Source organism: Haliotis rufescens, unplaced genomic scaffold (assembly GCF_023055435.1).
Source record: "Haliotis rufescens isolate VD_foot unplaced genomic scaffold, xgHalRufe1.0.p SCAF_67, whole genome shotgun sequence".
Classification (NCBI taxonomy): domain Eukaryota; kingdom Metazoa; phylum Mollusca; class Gastropoda; order Lepetellida; family Haliotidae; genus Haliotis; species Haliotis rufescens.
The window spans coordinates 1,845,606-1,867,667 of record NW_025964358.1 but is presented as its reverse complement, the minus strand read 5'-3'; the positions used below and the strand labels follow the sequence as shown (position 1 = coordinate 1,867,667).

Sequence of the window (22,062 nt, the reverse complement as noted above, 5' to 3'; positions counted from 1 at the left end):
TTATTTATTTATTCCAAACTTAAAGGACAGGTGTATAGTTATACCAAGAAATCCATCAGTCTGTCCTTCCGTCCGTCCTTCTGTCTCTCCTTCCAAGGAAATGTTTTGTGTGTGACCTATATCTTGAAAACTACCAGATTCGTTTCAAACTTGCCAATAGGAGAGGAACTGTGCGAAGGTTGATTTCAATATTTTAATTTTCTGAAAAATAGAGCTATTTTACATGTTCTTACTGTCATAATCACCACACATAAATGATGTAAGGTAACCCTCCTAACTGAAGTCCCCACTTCTATGGCAGATTGATTTTGTGGCGCATGACGAGCTCCCCTACACAGCGGGCTCCAGCAATGGGGACGTCTACCAGGGCATCAAGGAGAAGGGAATGTGAGTTACACCCGAGAACAGGCCTACCCTTGAAAACTGTCATATGTCTTCAATACACAAGGAAACGCAGCTTAATACAAGAACATATCCAAAGACAAATAAACATTGTCATAAATCTGAGAGCACACTACCGAAAACATGGAAATGGCATGACCAACTCCCTTCTGTGTCTGCACAAGCCTAGTTTGAAGATTGCTGTGTTTTAGCGCTTTCCTGCCATGTTGTTGGTAGTGCCTTCAGTTTTGTAATGATGTTTCTTAGTTTTCAAAATGTTCTCATTGTTTTGTGTTTGCCGATTTCTTGTGTATTGTAGACATAATCAATCTCTTTAAAATCAGATCCATTATGGGTCACGTCAGACCGACACTGCGCAAACTTTGACCGACCAATTGAAGTCAACATTAGCCAATCAGAAGGCAGCTTTCTCGTGCTTTACGGCATTAATTTCAAATTGGTGACTACGCTTCAAAAGATATTTCGACAATTACTCGATTAAATTTAAAACCTGAACAAAAGAACATTCTTGAATGGCTAATAGGTGGTCCATATTGTATCATCTTCCCGAGGCAAGTGAGTTAACTGACTATAAAAGTCCAGTTTCCACCCTTGCCGAACAAAGCTGGTATTATGGAGTTACATTTTGGCTGGACTAATGAGTCAATGCATAGTCCAATCAAAATCGCCCACCGAAATCGAAATCCGGTTCTTAAACGGTCGTGCAGATTTCGGTCGATTGCAGGATTTGCAAAGCATGGGCACAGCCAACAGATATTTTCCAATTTTTTTCATGTTTTTTATCAAGGTACTCATGTGATTTGATACATTTCGCGATGTAAGACCCGTTTTATCACAATATAGATCTTGATTATCGATCACATCGTCCCGACTTGGCGCAATCATTTTGTGTGAAGCAAAGATACGAGAGGTGGAATCTGATTGGTCCATAGAAGAGGAGAGGGACAGAACTGGTAATAGCCACTGGTGGCGCTACGATCGAGCCAAGTAATTCCAGCCTAGTTCGGCAAGGGTGGAAACTGGACTTTTTAAGTCAGTTAACTCTCTTGCCTCGGGAAGATGTATTGTATGGATTCAGTCTTTAAACGCGTAACTATCGATAAGAATACCCCGTGTTAAAGTTTTCGAGGTTGCATGATTAGAAATCGCGTCCCGACTGTCACTTTCATGATCTGGTAAACGACACTCTGATTGGTCAGATGAAAGGTCGTTCTGACATGGCCCCTAATGGGATGTCCTGAGATCTTTATTTAGCGGTAGCGAGAACTAAGATCTGATTTTAATGAGATTGAGACAATAGGACAGTTTTTGATTGCAGCCTGTCAGTTTTCATTGGTAGATCTGAAGAACAACTCACTGTTTGTGGACTTGCTTGAGACTCCTGCAGGGATGCTGTGTCAGAATAAGTCCCCAGCAATCTCATCTTCCCGTGGCAAGAGAGTTAACTGACTTTAAAAGTCCAGTTTCCACGCTTGCCGATCTTGGCTGGAATTACTGGGCTCGATCGTAGCGCCACCAGTGGCTATTACCAGTTATGTCCCTTCTAAGCCTCTCCTATGGATCAATCAGAGTCCACCTCTCGTATCACTTGCATTTGCTTCAAACAAAACAGCGACGCCCAGTCAAGACTATCTGATCGATAAGCAAGATCTATGTATTGTGATAAAATGAGTCTTACACTGCGAAGTGCATCAAATCATGTTAGCACCTTGATTAAAAACATGAAAAGATTTAGAAAATATCTGTTGACAACGAGTTGGCGGTGCACAGGTTTTGCAAATCCTCCAATCGACCGAAATCTGCATGACAGTTTACGAACTGGATTTCGATTTTGTTACGCAATTTTGATTGGACTATGCATAGACTCATTAGTCCAGCCAAAATGTAACTCCATAATACCAGCCTAGTTCGGCAAGTGTGGAAACTGGACTTTTATAGTCAGTCAACTCACTTGCCTCGGGAAGATGCAGCAATCTATGCTTGCCGTAGATGGATTGGGTAGTCATTGTCATTGTACCCCAACAGGGATGGTACTCATGATATCTATCACTAGTTTGTGTGGTCCATCAGACTCTCCTCCCATGTTGTGATACAGTTACCATGGTTACAGTGTTCAAAATGAAGCATGAAAGTCAAGGCGAAAGGATTTTGGGGTCCCAAGAGTCAAAACTTCTAGAAGCAAACCAAAATGACGTTGCAGTTATGTAATTGATATAATGTTCAGACCGATGTAGAACCCCACTCACTGTGTATCCTAGGTTCCTGGCTACAGAGAGGACGGAAGGGATCTCCACAACTGATGTGATTGCGAGAATCATCAAGGACTATGACATGTATGTGAGGAGAAATCTCCAGAGAGGATACACAGCCAAGGAGCTGAACATCGGCTTCATGAAGGTAGGTTGTAGTCTCACATCACAGCCAAGGAGCTGAACATCAGCTTCATGAAGGTAGGTTGTAGTCTCACATCACAGCCAAGGAGCTGAACATCGGCTTCATGAAGGTAGGTTGTAGTCTCACATCACAGCCAAGGAGCTGAACATCGGCTTCATGAAGATAGGTTGTAGTCTCACATCACAGCCAAGGAGCTGAACATCAGCTTCATGAAGGTAGGTTGTAGTCTCACATCACAGCCAAGGAGCTGAACATCAGCTTCATGAAGGTAGGTTGTAGTCTCACATCACAGCCAAGGAGCTGAACATCAGCTTCATGAAGGTAGGTTGTAGTCTCACATCACAGCCAAGGAGCTGAACATCAGCTTCATGAAGGTAGGTTGTAGTCTCACATCACAGCCAAGGAGCTGAACATCGGCTTCATGAAGGTAGGTTGTAGTCTCACATCACAGCCAAGGAGCTGAACATCGGCTTCATGAAGATAGGTTGTAGTCTCACATCACAGCCAAGGAGCTGAACATCAGCTTCATGAAGGTAGGTTGTAGTCTCACATCACAGCCAAGGAGCTGAACATCAGCTTCATGAAGGTAGGTTGTAGTCTCACATCACAGCCAAGGAGCTGAACATCGGCTTCATGAAGGTAGGTTGTAGTCTCACATCACAGCCAAGGAGCTGAACATCAGCTTCATGAAGGTAGGTTGTAGTCTCACATCACAGCCAAGGAGCTGAACATCGGCTTCATGAAGGTAGGTTGTAGTCTCACATCACAGCCAAGGAGCTGAACATCAGCTTCATGAAGGTAGGTTGTAGTCTCACATCACAGCCAAGGAGCTGAACATCGGCTTCATGAAGGTAGGTTGTAGTCTCACATCACAGCCAAGGAGCTGAACATCGGCTTCATGAAGGTAGGTTGTAGTCTCACAACACAGCCAAGGAGCTGAACATCAGCTTCATGAAGGTAGGTTGTAGTCTCACATCACAGCCAAGGAGCTGAACATCAGCTTCATGAAGGTAGGTTGTAGTCTCACATCACAGCCAAGGAGCTGAACATCAGCTTCATGAAGATAGGTTGTAGTCTCACATCACAGCCAAGGAGCTGGACATCAGCTTCATGAAGGTAGGTTGTAGTCTCACAACACAGCCAAGGAGCTGAACATCAGCTTCATGAAGGTAGGTTGTAGTCTCACATCACAGCCAAGGAGCTGAACATCAGCTTCATGAAGGTAGGTTGTAGTCTCACATCACAGCCAAGGAGCTGAACATCAGCTTCATGAAGATAGGTTGTAGTCTCACATCACAGCCAAGGAGCTGAACATCGGCTTCATGAAGATAGGTTGTAGTCTCACATCACAGCCAAGGAGCTGAACATCAGCTTCATGAAGGTAGGTTGTAGTCTCACATCACAGCCAAGGAGCTGAACATCGGCTTCATGAAGGTAGGTTGTAGTCTCACATCACAGCCAAGGAGCTGAACATCGGCTTCATGAAGGTAGGTTGTAGTCTCACAACACAGCCAAGGAGCTGAACATCAGCTTCATGAAGGTAGGTTGTAGTCTCACATCACAGCCAAGGAGCTGAACATCAGCTTCATGAAGGTAGGTTGTAGTCCCACATCACAGCCAAGGAGCTGGACATCAGCTTCATGAAGGTAGGTTGTAGTCTCACATCACAGCCAAGGAGCTGAACATCAGCTTCATGAAGGTAGGTTGTAGTCCCACATCACAGCCAAGGAGCTGGACATCAGCTTCGTGAAGGTAGGTTGTAGTCCAGACATACAAAGAACACTTTTTATAGCCAGACTGTGTAATTACATGATTAATTTGCGTACTTCAGTATGGATTTGTTGACATGGTATTTCCAGTGTTACGTGCTCACGGTAATGTCTTTCCGTTGGGGGAAAAAACATCAAAACTCGTTTTTGCATGTATAATGCGCAGCGGTTCTACACAGCTGTGTTTTTTTTTTTAAAAAGTGTGCACTATACTCAAGAAAATATGGTAGGTTGTAGTTTCACCAATAAGGTTTAATGGACTAAACAAATGAATCTCTGGTGACCTGACAGTCTTGTGCTTCAGGAGAAGCGTATCATCTTCAAGGCTAACTATGAGAAGATGGGGGAGAAGGTGAAAGAGAAGGGGAAGGAGTTCTATGACAAATGGAAGGAGTCTGTCGACAAGGGCAATGAGCTCATCCACAAGTGGGAGGAGAAATCGAAGGAGTTCATCGGCAGCTTTCTCGACATGTTCGGCAACAATGGGAAACTGGTAAGAATACAGTGACCTGGACAGGTGGATACTCATGGGGAGGTGGAGGTTGACGCATTAAATATTCTAGGGGAGGTGGAGGCTGACCATTGGATATTCTAGGGGAGGTGGAGGCTGACCATTGGATATTCTTGGGGAGGTGGAGGCTGACCATTGGATATTCTTGGGGAGGTGGAGGCTGACCATTGGATATTCTTGGGGAGGTGGAGGTTGGCCATTGTATATTCTAGGGAAGGTGGAGGCTGACCATTGGATATTCTTGGGGAGATGGAGGTTGGCCATTGGATATTCTTGGGGAGGTGGAGGCTGACCATTGGATATTCTTGGGGAGGTGGAGGTTGGCCATTGGATATTCTTGGGGAGATGGAGGTTGGCCATTGGATATTCTTGGGGAGATGGAGGCTGACCATTGGATATTCTAGGGGAGGTGGAGGCTGACCATTGGATATTCTTGGGGAGGTGGAGGCTGACCATTGGATATTCTAGGGGAGGTGGAGGCTGACCATTGGATATTCATGGGGAGGTGGAGGTTGGCCATTGTATATTCTAGGGAAGGTGGAGGCTGACCATTGGATATTCTAGGGGAGATGGAGGTTGGCCATTGGATATTCTTGGGGAGGTGGAGGCTGACCATTGGATATTCTTGGGGAGGTGGAGGTTGGCCATTGGATATTCTTGGGGAGATGAAGGCTGACCATTGGATATTCTTGGGGAGGTGGAGGTTGGCCATTGGATATTCTGGGGGAGGTGGAGGTTGGCCATTGGATATTCTTGGGGAGATGGAGGCTGACCATTGGATATTCTGGGGGAGGTGGAGGTTGGCCGTTGGATATTCTGGGGGAGGTGGAGGTTGACTATTGTCTGTTTTAGGGAGATGGGGAATCACCTACATTGTCCGGCATTGGTGTCCTGACCAGAGAATTGTAACAATATACTTATTATTATACTAATTTGGGAAAGTTGGCAGCTGTGATATCCCAAGTTACGCTACTGAGAATTACTTTGCACCACTCACTCACTCTGATAATGTTCACTGTCACAGAGCAGCTGGTTTCAAGAGAGCAAGATCCGGATCGGGCGAGCGATGTCCCCCACATCAAGTCCATCTCGCGATGACTCACCGTCTCCGTCCTCCAGTGAACCTTCCAGCCCACCCACCAAGAGAGGGCGCTTCTCACCGGAGCTGAGATTTGAAGAAATTGAGGATGAAGACTTATAAGAAGTTGTTGCCTTATGAATTTTGAAACTGATTTGTGAAATTACCCCCTGAAAGAATGTAAAAAATTTTGATTCACCAAACTTCTGAAATGGCCACATGGTATATAATTGATATGAAGAAGACAACATTTATAACATTTTTGTCATTGCAATATTAAATGGATATTCAGGAAATATCCCTTAGTATTTCTCATGTCATGAGACATGGCTGAGCTATGTGTATTGTTACTATGGTAACCAGTATAACAGTGACGTGCATTGGCTACAGTTTCTGCTATTGCATGAAATACCTGAGTAAGTTGATTGTCGTGACTAAATCCAAGCACCTTTTCATGACCTTCGTGACCCAGAGACAGTTTGTCATAACCATGTGAATAATTTCATTGTCATTGACTGCACTGATGAATTATGTCATTGGTCAGGTAACGTTTCATCATTATGTCATATTATGTTATTATGTCTGATAGATGTGCATCCTCCTAAACTCTGATAGATACGCATCCTCGTAATCCCGGATAGATGTGCATCCTCGCTATTCCTGCTAGATATGCATCCTTGTAAACTCTGATAGATACGCATCCTCGTTATCCCTGATAGATACGCATCCTCGTAATCCCTGATAGATATGCATCCTCGTAAACTCTGATAGATATGCATCCTCACAAATTTTGGCGAAAGTGTCTTGCTGTTCACTTGACACAAATCCCAAGGACAAGATCAACAGGGAACCTAATAGCGTAGGAATTTGTGGCTTCTTATGTAGTTAACCAATCACAATCTTTTACTAGTTGTGTTAGGAAGGGAGGTAACTCCTCACACAGAGAGATTGACAGCCACTCTATAAATGAGTGAAAGGAATAATCGGAAGGTAGTAAAACATTTTGTCATTATTTATGTATGTATATTAAGGGAATTATTCCAATGAAAAAATGGACTGGTATTTGAAGAATGCCATTGCTACAAATACATTCCTAAGGAGCACAATAGTTTATTGGTCCATATTGGACCCCATTTCTATACATTAAATGGCTGGTGCTGTCCCCACTTTTGAAACACACAGGATACTCTTTCACAAAGATATTCGTGGGTAAATTTTTAAGAATTTTTTTTTATGTAAGCCAACTTTTTTTTCTTTGCTAATACAGCCTAAGGTTGTTGTCACCCATCCTCGATGATCCAGGGAAAATTATAGCTCCATTATTATATCTCTATTACCACTAATTTCACATAGAGTTTCTACACATAATTTTATTGGACAGCTTGTTTTAGTGTCAGATCATTTGAATAACGAAATTATTATGGCGAAACTATATTGACGAATGGAGATGTAGTACTGTAACAATGAAACACTATCATCTCTTAGAAATCCACGTGCAGGCTGTCTTCTTCGTGGTGGGGTATAAGGGATTTATTCTCCCGCTTATTTATTTCCCTCCACGGCAGGATAACTAGTATTTTATCAAGATCACGTGAACCAATCAGATCTCATCATTCTGACATGGAAGTATGATAAACTGGATTATCAGGGATGGTTGAGATTGGAGTTTGGTATTTTGTGTGAAGGTGTACCAGGAGAATATTCATTTAAGGTTTGGCATAATAGAATATTTTCATGCAGGGTATATTCTCTGATTATCTGATATGTTTTATGTATACGTGAGCGGGTGATATGAACTTCAACGCTCTAGGCTGACAACTCGGGTGTTGAAGTCCATATCATCCTTGAGGAGGGTGCTAAACCAACTTATACCATGTGGGCCACAAGCGTAATGAAGTTAAATCAGGATGCAGAACCCATCTTCCCGAGGCAGGTGAGTTAACTGACTTTAAAACATCAGTTTCCATCTTTGCCAAACTAGAATTGAATTATGGAGTTATATTTTGGCTGGACAATGGGTCTATGCATAGTCCAATCAAAATCCTGTAACGATATCGACATGCGATTAATAAACAACATGGCAACTGCTGTGCCGAATTTGGTCGACTGCAGGATTTGCAGAGCATCTGTACCATCAACTGGGCATCGACACATATTTTCCAAAACTTTTAATGTTTTTAATCAAGATGCTCAAGTGATATGATGCATTCGCGAGGTAAAGCCCCTTTTATTGCAATAAACCTCTTTATCATCGATGAGATCGTTTTGACTGAGCGCTGCCATTTTGTTTGAGGCAAATGCAAGTGATATGAGAGATGGAATCTGATTGGTTAGTAGGGGGGATGTTGAAGGGACATAACCACTGGTGGTGCTACGATTGAGCAAAGAATTTCCAAGCTAGTTCGGCAAGGGTGGAAACTGGAAGTCAGGTAACTCAGGAAGATGGCAGAACTGTAAAGACTTGCTCCTTCCTTGTCCGAATTGATTCGTCCAACTTTGGCACATTGCACTTGCAGGTCGTTACAAGAATAAACCAGCCCAAACAATGGACAACACATGCACTAGTAGTATTATTCCTGAATATAGACTTGGATTGGTCCCACTTTACAGAGAGGGCAGCAAATACAGTGATAGTAAAATTTAAAAGAAACACCTAAAGATTTTTATTGATTTTTCTCAGAATGAAAATAATGGAACTGTTTGCTATTTATTCAAGAAGAGAAGGGGCACTGTAGTGATGACAGAATACTGCATCTGCAAGAGTCAGGTTATCACCAGAAGCTATATTCTGATTTTGATGGACACATGCTATAAAAAAAGAGGGCATGTGTAACAATCACTTCATCGTGTTACCAAGGTAACCAAGTAGTTTTGAGGTACATTTTCTATTGTACTTTTTTAAGGGGCTATATATACTTTTTATGAATGATATCAATGTTGATTTGTCCTATGACTGGGAAAAGAGCATATATTGTGAAAATTATGTTTAATTTTTTATTTATCTTAACCGAGAGCAAGTATTGTGTGTGTGCATGGTTTGTTGTGTTTGTTTTTTGTCTTGAATCAAGGCCAGGCCAAGTTTAATGTCATATTTTTGGGAAAACGTTTCCAGGGCCCTGTTCCACAAAGCAATCGTAGTGCAAAGATGATCGTAACTCCATACCTTAACATAGACTTACGGCAGTCGTAGTGCAAAGATGATCGTAACTCCCATACCTTAACATAGACTTACGACAGTCGTAGTGCAAAGATGATCGTAACTCCCATACCTTAACATAGACTTACGACAGTCGTAGTGCAAAGATGATCGTAACTCCCATACCTTAACATAGACTTACGACAGTCGTAGTGCAAAGATGATCGTAACTCCCATACCTTAACATAGACTTACGACAGTCGTAGTGCAAAGATGATCGTAACTCCCATACCTTAACATAGACTTACGACAGTCGTAGTGCAAAGATGATCGTAACTCCCATACCTTAACATAGACTTACGACAGTCGTAGTGCAAAGATGATCGTAACTCCCATACCTTAACATAGACTTACGACAGTCGTAGTGCAAAGATGCTCGTAACTCCCATACCTTAACATAGACTTACGACAGTCGTACTGCAAAGATGATCGTAACTCCCATACCTTAACATAGACTTACGACAGTCGTAGTGCACAGATGATCGTAACTCCCATACCTTAACATAGACTTACGACAGTCGTAGTGCAAAGATGATCGTAACTCCATACCTTAACATAGACTTACGACAGTCGTAGTGCAAAGATGATCGTAACTCCATACCTTAACATAGACTTACGACAGTTGTAGTGCAAAGATGATCGTAACTCCCATACCTTAACATAGACTTACGACAGTCGTAGTGCAAAGATGATCGTAACTCCCATACCTTAACATAGACTTACGACAGTCGTAGTGCAAAGATGATCGTAACTCCATACCTTAACATAGACTTACGACAGTCGTAGTGCAAAGATGATCGTAACTCCATACCTTAACATAGACTTACGACAGTCGTAGTGCAAAGATGCTCGTAACTCCCATACCTTAACATAGACTTACGACAGTCGTAGTGCAAAGATGCTCGTAACTCCCATACCTTAACATAGACTTACGACAGTCGTAGTGCAAAGATGCTCATAACTCCCATACCTTAACATAGACTTACGACAGTTGTAGTGCAAAGATGATCATAACTCCATACCTTAACATAGACTTAGGACAGTTGCAGTGCAAAGATGATCGTAACTCCCATACCTTAACATAGACTTACGACAGTTGTAGTGAAAAGATGATCGTAACTCCATACCTTAACATAGACTTACGACAGTTGTAGTGCAAAGATGATCGTAACTCCCATACCTTAACATAGACTTACGACAGTTGTAGTGCAAAGATGATCGTAACTCCATACCTTAACATAGACTTACGACAGTCGTAGTGCAAAGATGATCGTAACTCCCATACCTTAACATAGACTTACGACAGTTGTAGTGCAAAGATGATCGTAACTCCCATACCTTAACATAGACTTACGACAGTTGTAGTGCAAAGATGATCGTACCTCCATACCTTAACATAGACTTTCGACAGTCGTAGTGCAAAGATGATCGTAACTCCCATACCTTAACATAGACTTACGACAGTTGTAGTGCAAAGATGATCGTAACTCCATACCTTAACATAGACTTACGACAGTCGTAGTGCAAAGATGATCGTAACTCCCATACCTTAACATAGACTTACGGCAGTCGTAGTGCAAAGATGATCGTAACTCCATACCTTAACATAGACTTACGACAGTCGTAGTGCTACGATCGCTTTGAGGAACGGGGACCTGGATGGTAGTGAGGTTCAGGTGGACATGGAATTGTTCAGATGATGATTGAGGCTGGGACTTCATCTCAGTTGCCTATGGTGCCTATTTCCATAATCCTATACACCAGGATTTGATTCCCAGATTTGTCCTGATTTTGTTTCTAGGTTTGTCAGCACCATACCTTGTGGGTTTCACCAAAGTGGTAACGGCGAAGACCTGCATCACTTTGGGATTTCCTCCCACATTAAGCTGACACACCGTGATTTATAAACTGAAATATTTTTCAAAATGATGTAGAAGCCTCACAAGCTCACTCACTGAGGTCCATAAGATGGAAAAATGAGTTGATAATAAGGATTCCAGATATTATGTTGAGAATGCCTCTATGTGTTAGTTGTTAAAAAAGATCTCAAATAATATAAATAAAAACTATCTTTAAGTTTAAGTACATGGTCTTCAAGACGTGTCAGTCAGCATCATCAACACTTGATAGAGGTACCAGCATCTGTACCAAAACATCACATTGAAAGAATAAAGGAACTGAAGTCCATAGATCTAAATCGATCTTAATAAAGTCTTCTTTTGTGTTTAATCCCATATAGAAAGATAAAATTTAAATATACATGGAGTCAAGCTTCCGGCCTTCTTCAGGCACTCCTTTGGGTTAGCACTACATTATTCAAGAGTAATGCTAAGCCGAAAGAGAGTGCCTGACGGAGACCAGGCGGCCCAAAACCTGAGACTGTATATTTATATATATATTTATGTATTCAATAAAAACAACAAAATTTAAGGCAAGTTAATCTTTAAAACAAAAGAAAACTTGGTCATGGCCTAAACTTTGAGGCAGTACTTGGTAAAGGACTGCTGACAGTATGAAGCGAGTCATGACAGGGTTATGAGTGCTCTGATTCTTTTGGTCAGGTAATAATATGGAGAAAAATATGTGAAGACTTTCTGTGATTTGTCTTGAATTTTGAGATGTACATGTGTTAGGGGTGAGTGTGATTTTAGTCATAACATTTTTTTGTATGCGGTTGAATGATTTTTGTCATCAGATTGTGCAATGAGTTTGGTACATGTGACCCTTTTGTCCTATTTATAGCAGCGACTACCAATGTAGCATTTGGATGTTGTCACTAAGATGCTTGATTAACTGTTGTTGGTATCCTGAAGCATTTGTCAATCATAAGATCATTATCATCAATCACTGAATCATTTCCGTCAATCATTCATAGAGGCTAGTCACAAACAGACCTAGTGTAAAAAACATGCAGAATTCATCTTTGCCTTGATATTTCTATTTTTGTAAATATTGAAAAAACTTTAAATTTGAAATTACAAGGAGATGATAATTGGATATAGGCCCCCTCTATAATGATTGAGTGAATTTGGTTTTACGCCGCATTTAGCAGTTGGTATCTCCCCCTTTATACAAGTCTGCTGGTGATGGACAGGAACCTCGTCCTCATTGAGGATTAACAGTAACTTCCTATTTTGTGCATCTTCAATATGTTTATACACTATGTTCTGCCATCACCTGGGAATATTTACGGCTGGTGTATCGTGATACGACCCATAAAGATCCGGGGTAGAATAGGTCTTCAGCAACCCATGCTTGTCGTAAAGGGGACTATGCTTGTCATAAGAGGCGACTAACGGGATCGGGTGGTCAGGCTTGCTGACTTGGTTGATGCATGTCCTCGTATCCAAATTGCGTGGATCGATGCTCATGTTGTCAATCACTGGATTGTCTGGTCTGGACTTGATTACTTACATATAGCTGGAACATTGCTGTGTGCAGCGTGAAACAACAAACATCAAGCAACAAGTATGTCTGGGTATGTTAAGTCAGCTAATGACATGAGGCATTTTAAAACTGACGGAGTCAAATGAGACCGACATTTTACGTGAACTTTATCTTTAAATGTCTTTGTGCGGACCCTACAGCTGCCTTATAGTGAAGCAATATGTAGTTCACTAGGCCATGGCATAGTTGGCACAAAAAAATATTGCTGGCATAATCTAAGCACTCAATGGCTTCTCTGTCCCGATGAAACCAGGACATGGAATGATTCTTTGGGTAAAAATATGACTGCACCAAAACTAGGACGTATCTATCCGCAAGTGATGGAGTAACGTAATGTATACAAATCTATGAGTATTGACAACATATTTTGCTGGTGATGAAGGCAAAATTAACTATTTCACTTGCTGTAAATTTTGCTTGTCATTTGACTATACATAAAGTTATTTGAAACGATTTTCATGAAGATTCTGCTTCATATGGCCTCGTCAGCTTCCGATCAGGTGTATCCAACTGAGACATAATTCTGTGCTTCTGTGTACATAATCACACTCGATTTTCATAATACATTGCTGTATACATCATCATATCCCACTGAGACAATAACACTATGTACTCGCCTCTCTCAAGTGTGATGCACATAGAGAATTATCTTGAATAACCAATCTCATTCAAATCAAATATTTCCCTCCCATACGATACCTCTCAACATGAAAATCTGAGGATGCCTCCATCATGGGTCAAGTTCTGATTTGAATGAGGTTGGTGAATAACCAGCCAATCAGTGACAGGAGAAAGCTGGCCTGAGCATTTGATTGGCTGGAGGGACAGGACGGTGTTTCTGATTGGTTGTCTTTCTTGTTCCAGGTATTATTGTTGTGATTGTGAGACAACTGATGAGCAATGATTTTCATTTACATTTGTGGCAGTCAATCCCAATGGCCTTAACTTATTTACTATCAATATTTAGGTGAAATTAGCATTTTAGAATATGTATTTAACTATTTATGTATATTGCATCTTTTTAATACGATTAACAGCCAGGGTATTTAAATAGCATGTGAAACAATGATGTTCTATGACTATTAAGAGTGGCACTTGTGCTATGGAAATGGTCTTATTTTAGATTTCCACAGTTTGTCTCTGGACGTGTTGCCATTCACTAAGTGTTTGTTGCATCGCAATACCCTGTGCCATGATCCGAGTATCTTAGGCCGTGAATCAATACAAAATGATGCACTTTTATAAAAGTCGATGTATTAAAATTGCATGAAAATAAATCGTTAGATACTACTTTCTATCGGTATGTACAAGCGGTCTGTTTTATCAATTAACTCAAATCTATGAGATTGAAATATGGTTTGGTTGTTTACAGATTCACTCTCTTTGATGATTGGTTACTCTAAACATGGCAAGTGTAGATCATGCACCGTATCGTGTACCGTATCGTGTACCATATTGTGTATCGTATCGCAACGAAGTGTATTATTACAACCTAGGTCTCCCCTCTTCAGATTAGTGTTACCATCCTGTACATTTCAATCAAATGTGGATTAAATTCGGTAGTGGCTTCTCATCCTCAATAATCCAGGGTATTTTATTGTCATTCTATTGAGATAAATATCCAGCATCCATTCAGTACCATACCATACCTTCATTGAGAAAGCTATGTCACATCTTCCAGATCACTAATCACTACCTTCTCACAGAAACTCTCTCGCCTGTTGTAATTTGATTGGATGGCTATTTTGAGTGTCACATATTTTGGATTGGACTCAAAAAGAAGCTGGGGTATAGGTTTCACAGTCGTCTATGGTGCCGCAATTAGTTGTATAGTTGTATAGAGTTGTGTCCCTTAGGCATGCCAGGAACCTATGCTTATGGGTTTGAATGCCTTGTCACCCTGATTATGTTTCTAGGTATACCCCTGCTCGTGGGTTTCACCGAAGTGGTAAACGTCTAAGACCTGCATCACTTCAGGCTTTCCTCCCACATGAAGCTGACATGCTGGGATGTAACTGGAATACTGTTCACCATCTTAAAACAAAGCTGTGGCGTTGAATGGATCAAGGTTAGTTGTCGTCAAGGAGTGGAGATATGATACCATGGATAATCCAGGATGGTGAATTTTCAGCTTTTGGTGTGATGACTTATTTTGTGTTTTATGTAAACTTGAACGAAGTCTCTTGAATCATGATTCGTTTGTCAGAAAGAAGGGTTCAAATTTAGCTATATTTGTACAGGGTGGAGGTCATCGGGGGTTACGCAGTTATCTGGTTAAATACGGTATGTGTTCTCATGTTTCATCAGCCATCAATGTTGACTATGGTGATGAGGAAGAGGTAAAAGGAAGATGGAAGAATGGTGGTTATTTCAATGTGTTTTTACCGAAAGTGAAACTCCGCAGGAATCTTTTTAAAAGAAACACATATCTCAGGCCACAAGAAACTGATTATGGATTATCATCCATATTTCAAAATTGTGAGGCAGGTGGCATTTTATTTTTTATATTTTATTTTTCTATGAACAAAAAGTTCAATCATCTGTGCATACATTAGCTGTTGATGGATGGGATTGACATGAGGCATGAAAGTTAAGTAGGACTCTATATGTGTTGTTATACATGAAGTAAAAACACCAGGCGGCCATGCTTGTCGTAAGAAGCGACTAACGGGATCGGGTGGTCAGGCTCACTGACTTGGTTGATGCATCTCGTCGTATCTCAATTGCGTGGATCGATGCACATGATATCAGTCACTGAATTGTCTGGTCAAGACACGATTATTTACAGACCTCGGTCATATAGCTGGAATATTGCTGAGTTCGGCATTAAACCACAAACAAACAAAACACCAAGCAACACTTCGGATTTGCTTTGTCTGTGGGTACTTGAGGACAATAAGATGTTGTGAGGTGGGTGTTGAGTAGTAGGGCTGGGACGAGTCCAAATTTACTACCCGGGTACCCACCTCCCTATTACCTGACCCTACTCGGATACCCACTGTAGGTCTCAGGAGATGTCTCAAAATGTCCGATTGGGAACATCTTTAGCATAGCCCTGACAAAACGTATTTAGAACCATCTGGTCATTCATACACTGAAGTTGAATTAAGTTATATCTTTATTCAACCATATGAAAAATCGGAAGGAATAGGTGCACATTAGTGACTTGCAGTGTTACCATAGATATTTTTTGTCATTAAACAATCTATCACATGACAAACCACGGGTCCGGGTAGTCCTGTGGGTACCCGGGTCCTACTCAGTACCCACCCGACCCGGGTACCCAAGTATCCGAGCCCTATTGGGTAGGGAGGCAGCTTGGATGAAATCTAATAATAAACATATTAAAACCTACCAGTTTTGTTCAATGCTCACTTGATGAATGAGAATGTTTTATTTGGGTGGAAGATAGGATATGCAAATGGGATTACCAACATTTGAATGTTGTTGTTTCAAAGTAAACCAGAGTGTCTGTCACGTAGTGCTGGACCTACAGACTTTGCCTTCTTCCATGACTTGAAATGTATGTGACGTCTCTGAAAAAAACAGGAGAAAATGTACTTACCGGTGGTTATAGGTGTGACTTTCCCGTTGTGCATCGCCAGAGGTATTTCATTCCGTGCTACCTATGTTGTATATAGGTATGAATAATATTATAAAATTTTTTGCTAATATTTGTTTTTTGCCATAACAATAACATATTTTTCATTTTGAGATATTTTAGAATATATGCATTGGATTTCATTGTTAGTTGCCATCACTCTTGCAAGACTGTAGTATCAATATCTTTTCAGGTAGAAAAGGGTATATATATATTTACATATATAAAGAGAGATAATCAGATCTGTAATTCTATTTAAATATACACTTGACATATTATGAGAATCAGTTGTGTGTATCATAGAAAGATCCCTATGAAAAGTGGAGTAAGAGTGAGTTGGGTTTAACACCGCTTTTAACAGTATTCCAGTAATATCACGGCGTGTCAGCTTAATGTGGGAGGAAAGCCCGAAGTGATGCAGGTTTCGGACTTTTACCACTTCGGTGAAACCCACGAGCACGGGTATGGTGCTGACAAACCTAGAAACAATTGGGACGAACCGGGATTCAAACCCACAATCATAGGTTTCTGGCGTGCCCAAGGGAAGTAACTCTGCACGGCAAATCGCGGCACCTTAGACAACAGGGCCACCCGTGCCCCCAAGTGGAGTAGGATATATAGTTGGTGCAAGTTATTATCCATTCCCTGTATCAGGGCAGAATGTTATTGTCAGCTGCAGTTTGTGTTGGAAACAGTTATGTTTACACGATGCAGTAACTGCTATCTCATACAGCTCTTAAGGCTTCTTTATTTGTTGGATCACATATATTTTTCAAAGATATAAAAGTTGAGTAGAGAAGACAACAAACACAGAAAGAAACATGAGTCGCAACACTTACCTTTGATTTGATTTTCAAACTCTAAGTGTGCGAATTGAAGACCAAGGGAGGTAATCTCATCAAAGCCTGCGCTTTAAGGACAGGAGGCAGACCTCTAGATTTATTCTACACAAGATAGGCTGTGATGGATTTAGAGACATATTAATGTCAAATTCAGCATTGTGTTACAGTTGTTGAAAAAAAGAAAATATTGAATAATCACAAAATATGTTTGCATGGGTCGGTGTCCAGGTGATTCAAAAAGTGTCAATTTCTGATCTGAGGTATTTTTTAAGAAAATAGGGTTGATCCAACAAATATAAAATAATAACCTTTGTGGTATCTTGAAATAGTTTAAAGTTATTTCGTTTGCATAATTCTGTTTAGGTACTAGACAATATAAGACCCTTTCAGCGATAGTCCCTGGTGAATGAGGAAGTGCCCAGTAATATTTCCATGACCATTCCAGGGATAATAGCAGTCCCCTGAATACTGATTACTGGCAAACTGTCGGAACTGACAAATAGCCACTCACCAGAAGAATGTCTTCAACATGGTGGGGAATGTTTTGGTGAGTGAGCAAGTGCCCTGTCGTTCCTTCTGTAACCATGGTAGCCATGGTTACAAGAACATGCTGCCTTGATTCAATTTCATGTCTCTATTGTGGTTACTGTAGAGATCGAAACTTAATACCACTTACATATACATGTAGAAAGATTAGAATTAGGTTTCAAGCCATGTAAAGTGTAATCTGCTTGTTTTGTTAAAATTTATGTAGCATCTTTAATTAAAAATAATGGTAACCTGGACCTACTTAGATTTGTGATAAATGTATCTCAATGATATGCTTCAGCTTTTCATAATTTATTTGTAATGATATTCCATGAAAGCCTACATTTGTCCTGGTTTGAGAGTCACTTGAAATATAAATTTTGAAAAGCTAATGTGTGATCTTCCTCAAACATGTCTCTATGCCATTTGGGACCTGGGTTCGCAAGGGTGCTGTCAATTGCTATGCAGAGTTATGTCCCTTGGCTGTCAAGATCCTCTGATCGTTGGTTCGAATCCCATATTAGCATCAATTATGATATGACATTGAAATACCGTTCTAAATCATCTCATGGTTAATTTCACAAGTTCATGATGTAAAAATAATGTAAAATTCACAATCTGATGACTCAAGGCTATAAAAATCAACCCGTCTGCTTCAGTGAATAGTGATCTAGAAACCAGTTCTATAGCAGTTTGTTTCAACACCTTTTACAAGGCAGACATATTATGCTTTTATTCAGGATCATTATTGTGGTGTACATGACAACCAAGACTTCTAGATTTGTAGTCTGAATAATTTCTATGACATTTTAGTACTTCCATTACAAGCTGTTGTATGTCAAGCAGTTTAGTTGGGGACAGATCAGAGTTATCTCCCCTTGCATAAGAGATGTACATACTGACATACTTATACCATGGCTGGTGTGTAGTTGGGCTTTCATCTTATTTTACATTGCTCTTGCCAGGGTCATTGTACAAATATTTATCGCAATATCATTGCTGCTTTCAACATTTTATTGGGGTATCAAATGATTTTAGATTATCCTTTTATTTATTCTGTTAATTAATGTATTATTTTGTTATTATGGTATTATTCAGTTTATGAAAGATTGTGCAATTTGTCTATGTGATGAGACCAGAAAAAATTCTTTTAATGAAAAGACTGCACTAAATGTTCCCAGACAAGAAAAAAGCCTATTTGAAATATGACACCTTTTCACATTTTTCAAGAGTTTTTTTGAGACTATTAACTTAAAATCAACCCAGTCATTCTTATTTATTTTATTTGCTTCCTGCATTTTGGATTTGACCTGGAAAATATGTAAAATATGAAACCAAAATTGTCTGGCATTATTTTCACCCAAAAAAGAATTAAGTGAATTTATGGAATAACAACAAACGCATGAGAAAAGTACTTAAATTACTTCGTCCACGAACACTACTTAGTTACATCCCTTTGAAATGCCAGAATCCTATCAGCGTAGGTTTGAATCCTAGATTCGCCCCGTTTGTGATTCCTGGTTTGACAGCATGGATGGTAAACGTCTCAGACTGTCCTCACTATCTTCCCATTAAGTTGACACACAGTCATAACACTGAAACATTGTTCATGGTAATATTAAACCCATGTCACAAATTATGACTTTGTTCATTCAACACCAATGAACAAAAAGCTTGAAATGACACAACTTTGGTGAAAAGATTGTACCAGTTCAACATTTCCCTTCGTGGAGTGATACTTTATTATCAAGTTGATGCTTTTCCATAAAAATACCAAGTGTTGCTTTAATGAACTTTGTTATGTGTCTCTGTCCAAAACAATAAAAATACATGTACATGTTTTTTTTTAATATTTCTTGGTTTACAGATCACAAACCCAAAATGTGGCAATTCTTTTTCTCCCATTCAATTCTGTTCACTAATTTTCAGTGGAACTAAATAGTTAACAAAACTGTGTTGTTGTTTTTTAAAATATTTTTTTCAAACAAGCAGCATGTTTTATTTTGACCACTGTCCTTATTGTTTTGGAAAAACTAGAAACCGTAAACCAAGAAATTTAAAAAAAGTCATTATGTCTTAAACTTTGAGACTATTAACTTAAAATCAACCCAGTCATTCTTATTTATTTTATTTGCTTCCTGCATTTTGGATTTGACCTGGAAAATATGTTTTATTTTGACCACTGTCCTTATTGTTTTGGAAAAACTAGAAACCGTAAACCAAGAAATTTAAAAAAAGTCATTATGTCTTAAACTTTGAGACTATTAACTTAAAATCAACCCAGTCATTCTTATTTATTTTGGAAAAACTAGAAACCGTAAACCAAGAAATTTAAAAAAAGGCATTATGTCTTAAACATTCTCCCGCAAACGGGAAATGTAAGGGAAATGATCATCCAAGCTATAATGTATTGGTGTGTTCAATGCTGTGATGACAATATAGTTTATATCAGCTGGGGAATGCCAATGTGCTGTATAATGCCTTGCTTTGTATGATATATATACAATTGCCTTATCTGTCTTTCAGTACCACTTGAAAACAAATTGCACAACTTTCTTACAAATTTAGATATTGGACTCGCAGTATTTCCCCTATGAAGAGCAGAAGCCAGTGATAGATTTTCCTCCAATACCATAGAGGTGGCCTCTTGTTAGAAGCCTGTCCTCTGTTCATTTGGGGTGTGATGAAAAGTAAAACCTTGCTTTAGTCAACTTTATGATATTTAAATGTATTGTTAAGAAATCAACAGAGACCGACGATTTGATATTCTTGCTGGAATTTATTGGAAAAATATTAAAAGTTTTCCTCAGATTTTTCCACCAAAACATAAATTGTTTGCTGGCCAATTATGTCCTGAGAAATACATGTGTTGTGAAAAATATGACTAAGCTGTTTCTGACTTTCACAGAAAAAACATTGCCAGTTTTGAAGCAGCTCCCTTTTTAGATTCCTGACTCAAAACCTTAGCCATAGACACAACCTTCAACACAGGCTGGCTGTAGTAGAAACAGGCTCTTTGTGAAGGAAATACGGTAGTATGCTTTAAGTTGAGATTGATTTGTGCCAACCATGTTGACAGGTTTTCTTCCTGTTTGAAGCCTGGATGTCCCTTGTCTGTTGAATGATTTAATCCATTTGTATCATTCTGTTTATAATTATTTTCCCAGTATTTTGATTTTGTGTGTGAATTTGTTTGTATATTACATTTGTTTGATATTAAATGAGTATTTTTCTTCCTGGCCAATAAAAGGTCTGACTAGTTTTGTTTGTTTGTTGTTTAATGCTGCACTCAGCAATATTCCAGCTAATTGATGGAGGTCTGTAAATAATTGTGTCTGAACCAGACAATCCAGTGATTGATCTCATGAGCATCGATGCATGGAATTGGGATACAATGACATACATCAAGCAAGTCAGCGAGGTTACAGACTTGACAAACAGATAGATGTTTGTTTGTTGTTGCACTCAGCAGTGTTCCGGCTGTATGATGGCGGTCTGTAATTCCTCGATCCACGCTATTGGGATACGATGACAAGCATCAACCAAGCCAGCGAGCCTGACCACCCAATCCATTTAGTCAGCTCTTACGACAATATAGTCTTTAAGGGCAAGCATGAATTGCTGAAGACCTATTTTACCACGGATCTTCACAGGTCAGACAGATGTACACAGGTACGAGGGGCGACTGTAAAGGTCTGAAGGATGTAAATTACACCCTGAACAGTCAAGTACAATATGTTCCATGCTTCCATGCTGCATTTAAATCAAATACGTCTGGGTAACATCTGGGAGGTTTCATCAGATGTCCAGGAGTTAAATAATGGAGCGAAATCAGTAAATAAAACAGGAGCAGGTCATACTGACCGTTTGACCATTTGACGAAAATTAGTAATGAGTGAATTATAAGAAATTTCAAATAAGAAATGAGCGATGTTTTATTATCAATATTCCACAGGAAATCAGTCATTCCTAATTGAAAGTGAATGGATTAGGAGAATAGACTTCCTGTAAGAAGTAATGTTTTATAAAGATAAATATGAAATGCCTATGGTATCAGTTAAAATCAAGAATTTATCCAGAACAGTCTGGGTGGTATGAAGCCCAGTAGAGTAGGAGATATAGAGAATCTCACCCGAGTGTCTTTTGATATCAAATATATCAACATGAGTTGATAAAAGTGGAAAAATTCCGAGGCTTCTCCAAGACGGACGCTCTCTGTGGTTGCCTGGACACTTCCTGTGGTTGCCTGGACGCTCTCTGTGGTTGCCTGGTTGCTTCCTGTGGCTGCCCAGGC

General features: G+C 39.9%; 1 protein-coding gene across 3 annotated transcripts in view; it reads left to right on the top strand.

The window, feature by feature from the left end:
* LOC124116173 (choline-phosphate cytidylyltransferase B-like) overlaps positions 1-8,409 on the top strand; it is a 38,011-nt gene extending 29,602 nt beyond the window's left edge. For all 3 annotated transcript variants that reach the window (XM_048387144.1, XM_048387145.1, XM_048387143.1), the window contains exons 6-9: positions 302-387; positions 2,661-2,799; positions 4,870-5,058; positions 6,101-8,409. In XM_048387144.1, coding sequence (XP_048243101.1) covers positions 302-387; positions 2,661-2,799; positions 4,870-5,058; positions 6,101-6,277 — 591 coding nt within the window. In that variant the 3' untranslated portion in view covers positions 6,278-8,409. The remainder of the gene's footprint in view (positions 1-301; positions 388-2,660; positions 2,800-4,869; positions 5,059-6,100) is intronic.
* Positions 8,410-22,062: the final 13,653 nt, after the last annotated feature.